This window comes from Spea bombifrons, chromosome 1 (genome assembly GCF_027358695.1).
Source record: "Spea bombifrons isolate aSpeBom1 chromosome 1, aSpeBom1.2.pri, whole genome shotgun sequence".
Lineage (NCBI taxonomy): Eukaryota > Metazoa > Chordata > Amphibia > Anura > Pelobatidae > Spea > Spea bombifrons.
In genome coordinates this window covers 46,468,636-46,477,288 of record NC_071087.1, presented here as the reverse complement: position 1 = coordinate 46,477,288, position 8,653 = coordinate 46,468,636, and the positions used below count along the sequence as shown (strand labels likewise).

General features: G+C 33.2%; 1 protein-coding gene across 1 annotated transcript in view; it reads right to left on the bottom strand.

Annotated features, from left to right (window-relative positions):
- Positions 1-539: 539 nt before the first annotated feature.
- The window catches only part of DKK2 (dickkopf WNT signaling pathway inhibitor 2), a 41,622-nt gene continuing 33,508 nt past the window's right edge, over positions 540-8,653 (bottom strand). Inside the window, exons 2-4 of the mRNA XM_053461531.1 lie at positions 7,195-7,345; positions 3,387-3,542; positions 540-2,132 (exon numbers count right to left, since the gene is read on the bottom strand). Of these exons, the coding sequence (XP_053317506.1) occupies positions 1,882-2,132; positions 3,387-3,542; positions 7,195-7,345 (558 nt within the window). The 3' untranslated portion in view covers positions 540-1,881. The remainder of the gene's footprint in view (positions 2,133-3,386; positions 3,543-7,194; positions 7,346-8,653) is intronic.

The following is an 8,653-nucleotide window of genomic DNA, read 5'->3' as shown; positions in this document are numbered from 1 at the left end:
AAAGCTATCTCTAGCTAATTCCAGTGAATAGATGATTTGCTGTGCTTTTCCTAGAATGAGTTGGTAGTCAAGTTCACTTTTGGAAAGACTTGTTGCTTTACCCCAAATCATTGAGGGACCTAAAGCAGACTTGATCCCTTTATTTACATCAAGACAAGATTTTTTAAATCTCAATGACAGTATATACATTTCTTTTGCTCTATACCACTTCTGTAAATTGTTATTCGTAAACAGAAAAATTATATATATATATATATATATATATATATATATATATATATATATATATATATTAATAATATCAGCATATAATGCTATGTTTATATCAGGTATACATAAAATTGAAATTAAGATAATATGCTCGGATACCTGATTCCATAAAAAACACACCCCATAAAATATGGGTCAAATTTAGTCAACGTCAATGCATGCAGGGTTACAAAAGGTATTTACGGTATATTATAATTTATGATGTATTTTATTCAACCTTTAAATATTTAACCGGATTAAGGTGCGACGTAAGGAAATGCATGATATCCTTTTAAAATATGATTGTTTTATTTGCATAGCAAAGGCAAGAGCCAAAAATATCAACATACAAAGAACTATTAGATGCAGCAAGTATGTTTCTATGTTTAGACAGTATGTATCCCTGTATAATATAAAAAATGCACTAATTTAAGACAAAACACAGTGCGATAGAGAAAGCCAAAACAGAGCATTAAAGATGTGGATTTGCCAGTGTTAACTGATCCGCTATCGACTTTTTTTCTGTTTTATGTGAACTTCACACTAGAAAGATATTGTCCTTCTGCGCGTATTATATTACATTGCCTTGCAAACTTTATGATACAATTTTCAAATTTAAAAATGTAAGTTTTCCAAACCACAGAGAACTGCTTCATTATTTTTAGATTATGCAATAAACAAATTTGCAGTTACTATTTCAAATGCTATCAGATCTTTTTGGTGTTTTTGTAGGTACGTTATTCTCCAAATTTGGTGTAATTTAATAATGATGTTTTGTGCATGAATCGAACAAGAAAACTATAACTTACATAGGTCTGTTATTCATAAATTAACCTGTCAACTGCATATGGTAGATGCCAGACAACTGGCCAAGCCAATGTCTTGTGTTAGAAAAGGAAGGATTTCCTTGACGAAGAACAGGATATAATGTAATAGCGATCTACGTTTGATTGATCATCATTACAAAATGTTATAACCATATTCCCTTGACTGGATCTGTTATTTTTTATGTCAAGAATTCCATGCCAATGAAATTACATTTTGCAATGTATGAGGGTTTTCATTAACCATTTGAGTGAAGAGTAAGCAAAGAATCAGTTAGCAATAAATGCTTCAACCTGGTGAATAGTTTTCTCTGTAGGTACCTTAAACAACACTGGCTGGGGGAGAACATAGGCTTCCCCAGATGAATTCTTCCCCTCTCCACTGCTTTGTCCACTCTATCCATGCCTGGTTGCTTTGATTCGTATTATTATCACATATTTGCGAAGTATATAGAGTACCTACAACACTCATGCTTCAAGGAGACATACATCTAGACTCTGGAATTTCAAAGGGTCCACATAATGAAACAGTATACACAAACATAGATTACTTCAAAATTATTAATACTCATACATTTTTTTTTTTAATTCAGTGGGCATGCACTGTTAAAATATTAAATGTCATTTGTACGAACTGTTGGAGTCGCAAATTATTTACATTAGTAAAAAGCTCCATTAGGTCCAGTTCAAAGTTCTTCCTTTCATTTCAGTGTTTGTTCTCGGTACCAAAGTCCATACTGCATTTGTCCTTTCTGTACCTTTCTGTAACCTCACAGTCTGTTGTAACAACAGTTTCTTTAACAAATGCTCAGATTTTCTGGCAGATGTGCAGTCTAGATTTTGAAGAATATGTGGCATCTTTCCATACTTTGCAAGACAACCCTTTAGCGCAGTCACATCGCTGAAATATCTCCAAACCATGGGAGCCTTTCTTTCTTAATTTGGTACAAACTTCTCCTTGGTGTAATACAGGTTTACAAATTTTGGTCCAAAAATGACGTGCGCAGCAGAAGCCTTCGATACAGTCGGTCGATCGGAGGCAGGGGTCTCCTTCATGTCCTACAAGAAAGGTATTAAAGTGTCACATCAATCAGTCTAGTTGGGAGTTTTATATCACTCTACTGCCAAGTCAAGATTAACAGTATTCTTTCACATTATGGTTTAATGAAATGGAAGTAGATTTTATAAACTTGTATAATCAGTGCTGGCAATGAAGACTGATGACAAATGGGTTTTGCCTTATGATTTTTAGTTTACCTAAAAAGTATAAGCCACCAAGAAGCAATATACAGACACACACATATTTCTGTATTATATTAAATTAAGGGGGTAGTAGAAGCATTATTAAACACTCATCTACAGACACCAGACATGCCAGAAGGCTTGTTTTTTCCCTCAGAAATCTCATGGTGCTGCCACAACCACAAGGGATTCTGGGTAGGTAGATGCAAATAAGGTCAACAATGATCACCTTTCGCCTCTATATCCACTTTATACATGGAGCCCTTGAAAGATCACCACCCATGGACAGCTGTTTCATCCTTACTGGGACTCGTCAGCATGAGGTTGTGATACTGGCTTAATACTTGAGGTATATTAAATTAGAAATCATAATACCTAAAGTAGTTATAACAAGCAATTTGATTTATTTTTGATTTCTTTTTCTTATTTTTTAGCATATAGTTATAATAATAGCTCCTAATAATGTGTACACATGAAATTTCCCAATAATCTTATGTAAAGGTAAATTTATTCTTGTCTATTTTTGTAGTCTCTCCTAAACAAAACACATCTCATGAAAAATCCCTTATAAGTCCACTATATCTATATCTTAGACTTGTAGTGTGTATTTCAAATTTATATCAGTGTTTTTACTCTAAAACAAGTAAGCAGTTCTCTTTATACAATTGCAGGTTCCCTACTTTCATCATGAAGTTCTGTTGAGTAACATAACCAACATAATTTCATAATTCAAATAACCTGATTAAAAATAATGCTGTGTACATATTTGATGCATACAAAGCATTAAATAGATTAGGTAGAATTACACTTTATGATAAGTCAAATTAATAGATTAAAAAACAGACTAAATTAGTAGTAATAAAAAAGCAATATGCCTAGTTTGTTTTATTTGTTAAATCTAAGAAAAAGTAAAACGTAGACAAGTGAATAGTGTACCTCATAGGACATTTGGTCCTGTATGTTTAATTTATCAGATAATGCTGTTTTTAAGTATTCATATTTCATGTATACATATAAATAGTATTTTTTATAGTAAAAATAGTAAAAAATAATATGAAACAAATGATTTACCTTTTATATGGGGGAGTTTAGAATGATGCTTTCCGAGATTCTGCCATCCCATATCCTTGTTAGTGACGGGACCATTCTTTTTAGGATTTTTAGGACGTCCTTCTAGTTCTGGTATATGAGCAGTCAAGATTGTCTCAGCAACGGGAATACAAATCCCTAGAAAAAAATAAGCAATGCAAACAATAATGCTTTTTTGTCCATTGTTAAAAAGTGTAAAAATATACCTTCTAAAAATTGCATATCTAAAATCTAGTATCTTGTATCTATAATGTGAGTGTATACAGCATATAGTAAATGTATATATTAGTGTGTGTTAATGTAAGTTGTTTTTGAGCATATGATATTAGCATGTTTGTCTGTTACTGTATGGCTTTAGAGTGTGTAAGCATATATGTTAGTTACAATCTATTCTAGATTGTAAGATCGTGGAATATGGAATATGATGGCGCTATATAAAACAATACAATATAAAACAAAAACATTAAAACAATATAAATGATAATAATTCATCAATGTAATATTTATCAATTCATTACTAACTTAATTTACTAATAATTTTATGTATTCATTTATCAGCGTATTAAATAGATTAAGGTTTCACTAATGTATCAGTTCTTTATTAAATGGATTATGAATAATAAATATTTTATTTGCTAAATATTTAATGTATTGATCATTACTTTATTAAAAATATTTCTTTTATTTATTACATTTATTTTGTGAGATAACTTTATTATCTTTAGCTAACTTAAATATGATATATGTAATATTTTATATTAAATGGACTTATAATTTAGACAATCAACCCCATAAAGGAAAAAGTTGGAATCTTAACTAAATAAAAGTTATTTTTTTTATATCACTGTGTCTTTTGTTTGGAAAAGTTCTACAATTGCTTCTAGGCTGATTTTAGAAGCTTTGCACAACCATTCTTATTAAACACACACACGTGCATTCCATTATTAGGAGCACATGTCAAACAGCAAAACAATTCAATGAAGTAAGACAATATACAATCAGTGTTAATATACGAAGAATCTAGTTTTATATTTGTGATTGCAATTGTCATAACAAATACTGGAATGTCGGAATCATTGTGAAATTGATCATTGACTTTTTCTTTATTTCAGGTTTAAAGTGTCTTAACAGACATGATTCCTTTCTATCCAGGAGGGACAATGTTGGGTAGGAAAGCCTGGCAAAGAGGGCATGGGGATATTCCACAACCCCCATGAGCCACTATAATTTGACAATTTTGTGCCACTTTCACAACCTTTTACTTGTTTGTTTTACAAGTAACAAATACTTTGGACTGCCTTTACATCATTACTGGATCAATTATGTGCTCCCGTAATGCTATTTGCAGTCAGATTCTGTGTTGAACAGGGCAGAATAGTCTTATCAGAACAATGCGAATGTTTTACATACATGATTGTAGTTCATATGAAAGCACTTTGGCAAAGAAATAAACAGAAGTAATGAGCATTCATGTTGTGTCCTTTATCATAAAAATTAAGTAAGCTTGACAAAAACTTCTGGGTAACTAAACCATACATTAGGCATTTTTTATTTTTCAATCGCATTTAGTAAAATAACATTTTAACTTTTATATATATAATTTATATGTGATCATGTCATGTAAAAGTGCAAAAATAAAAAAGGTTGAATCAATGGTTGATTGGGAAAAGATGCTTTGAATCAGTGGTGGGCAAGCCAGTTTCTGTGTAGGAAAAGCCACGACTGGGTTTTTTGTTGAGTTGTGTAAAAGCTGGGCAAAACATGACTTGGAATGTCAACTGCGTAACACAGCATTTGAATTACAATAAATGAGGAAGTGCCGATGGCTGCACCAGAACTAGATACCGATCATTGTGTTTTTATACAATTCCAGGCGCATTTTTGTCTCTTCGCTTTTTATAGAGGTTATACGTCCTCTCATTATATGAGATTCTGAGAGAGCCAGAGATGAACATAAAGAAGACCTTTAGAAGAAGAATTCTGACAAAGACAGACACAAAGAACCTAAATTACAATACCAGAGAGCATATTTTTTTCTCTATGATGATACATGGGGGAGGCATCTCCTTTTCTTACTCATAGAGATAAAGAGATTTTCTTATTGACAATTTCCTTTATAATAAACTTTGGGATTCCAGTTGAAGATACAAAGGAATACATTAGAATCTATCCCTATTTTCATGTACAAACTTGGATATATATATATTGTGTATGTATATTTTCCCTGCACTGATAATATTCCATTTGTTCTCCATTTAAATCAAATTAACCGATCCTACTTATTTGCCTCTGATGTGAGAGAAGGCAAAGTTTTGCATCTCATATAGGAGGACAGTAATCACCACCAGGGAAATGGATAAGACTGAACACATTTGTCCTGTTGAAAAACATTGAATAGCGTTTTGAAATTGTTCCATCGGAAAAACATGTGGAGATGCTTTAGAATGCATGAATTTCATTTTTTTAGACTGCATCATATTTTACTTTGTCTATTTAGATTCATAAAGTGTCACTGAAGTCAACTACAGCTATAAACACATAGTTGCTTACGTCTATAGAAGGAACCTTAGATCATTATAATTTAGCATTCTCTCCTTGAACCCCTTGTCCTCCAGTTATACCCAAGCTCCCTCAATTTTTATATTATGTCAGCTTTGACAATAACATCTGTATACATATTAGTTATTAATTTATAATTCAATAAATATATCTACATGTATGTTAAATTGTGTGTTGATCTACAAGCAAACAGTAGATGAATTCACTCCATGAGCCCATGGCCGTTCCTATAGGTCAACTGTGGGCTTTCCCACATATTTTATTCTCCCATAATAATGTTTTCCCACACTGGGTAAATCAAAATTGACTTGGGAATTTTGCCCATTCAGCCACCTTCAAGCATCACTCCTGATGATGACCTAAGGTGGCTGGGCTATGCATTTTAGGGCAATCTAGGCTAAAAAGAAAGAGATGGAATACAGCAACTGGAAAGGCTTGCATGTTCCTCTAACCAATACTGTCTTGTTCTTCAATCTATCAAAGCTTTCTTTTTGGTAATACCTCCCCTAAAAGACCCAAAGCTTTTTGTGATGTGTGGGGTAGTCTAGTTGGTCCTTTTTGGTTAATGAACTACTTAGCGTATGTGTGTTTGTTTTTTGAGATGGACAATACACTTTAGAACACTGGTATTATTATTTTTTGGGGGGGTCCAGCACTATTTGGCTTTAGGGCAAGTAAGGCCAAGTGGCCCATGAGGCCCACACCCAACCAACTAGGAAGTAACACACACTCAGTTTTTTAAAATCACTCTGCAAGCAGACTGTCTGTATCCCTGCTTGCACGTGGTATGGGCTGCCACACTATTTTTGTGGTGTGACGTAACCCATTATGCTCCCGACTTTGCTCCCAATTTAGACCGGCCCTGTTTAAAGAATTACCCCCAATCCCTGAGTCCTCCCCACCCCTGCTTTTCCTTCAACCATCACTACCTAGCCTTTTGCTTCTTCTTTGGATTACGTTACTGGATCTAGCTGTCTAGACTCTTGGGGAGTTAAGGTACAAGTATGCAAAGGGCCTAGAAATCACGTAACTATGTACATAATTGTGAACTAGCAAAAGGGTGCGATCAGGAAAGGGGGGGGTTAATGATTATTTTTCAGAAGTGTTAGGTAAGCCAATAAGTAACATATTTCATATTCAGAACTGTAACATTGCTTTGTAATTTATGATAAACCTGTATACCGTGACTGTTATTTTCACTAATATTTCAAAATAAATACCAAAGGCTCACCATTGTTGCAGCGATTCCCAGGACAACACATTCCATCTCTGTGACAACGTTTCTTCTTTCTTCTACAAAGCACACAGGAAGAAGGAGCCTGGTGAGGACTGTAGCAGTACCTTCCAACTTCACATTCTTTGTCACTAACACAAGGATATGCCTAAAGGAAATTAAAAAAAATAATAATTGTAAAGAAATCAGAAAACATGACTTAGTCAGCATATTACACTGCAAACTGCGTCTGTAGAAGAATGATCAAGTTTTTATGTACTCTCATTCCTGTACATGCTAATTCTGGTTAAAAAATAAATAAAAATCGTAACATCCCAGTTTACCGGTATTATTAGTATATTATTTATATAGCCTCATCATATAAATTAATCTGTAATAATTTGTGTACAGGATGAAGTCATTTAGCAACACTGCAATCCTAGCATTTGCAATTGCTTGAAGATATTGATTTTCTGAGGCCTGAAGCTGAATATCATCATCACATCCAAAAATTAGAGATTCACTTACATCATTGGGTAATTAATCCTTACAAAGTACTCAGCAAGTTGCAAATGTATTAATTCAGTTTTCTACATTCCGAAGGGGCTATAGAATGCTTCCCTTGCTCTGTTGTTTTATTTTACGTACAAAGACACACAAACGACACCTGCTTGAAACCAGGTTAAGTTTCATACGTCAAGTGTCATATAGCGTAAACACATGATGCATAAGAACGTATTAAATATTTACTTATCAACTGCACTATTGGCCTGTGCTATGTAGAGATGCATCTAATGGCACTGGAAGTTATATTACATTTACTAGACCTGGAATCTGTTTTTGAGGGTATTTGCAAAAAAATATATATATTGCTAAATATTAAAGCTTAAAATGAATGTCATTAGCGATTTGCACACAGTATTTACTGTAATTTCATAACCAGACACCAGATGGTGGCAAATACAAACAAATGAAATAAACAGTTTTAGAAGTAGCAAGGCATTATTTTAATGTTATTAAACTCAGTGTTCATATTTAGCTTGTATTTATGTTTATGTATTTTAAGTACTATATCATGTTCTTACATTAACTTGGCTGGCAATGTTAGGTCTCAGAAGATGGGTACGGCTAGTGTGACAAGCGGGTTCTGCCATGAAACATCCGCGTTTAGTAATCATGTTTTTTCCATTACTTTCTTCTATGATAATGCGATAATACAAATCCTTGATCTTTAACCAAGCATCGAGTAGACAAATCCTACTAGGCAGCTTGATTCAGAAACAACAACAACACCGTATGGTACAGCATTATAAGTCTTAAACCCAAGGAATTGCTTTGTAAATCGCATGCCTTTTTACTGTAATAATTTTACATAAACAATACCAAATTAAAAACAGCAGAATCTTCTTGAAGATGAGCTTTGCCCTAAAACCAAATACCATGAAATTCTATCTTCTGTGAATAGAAAAAAAGAAAA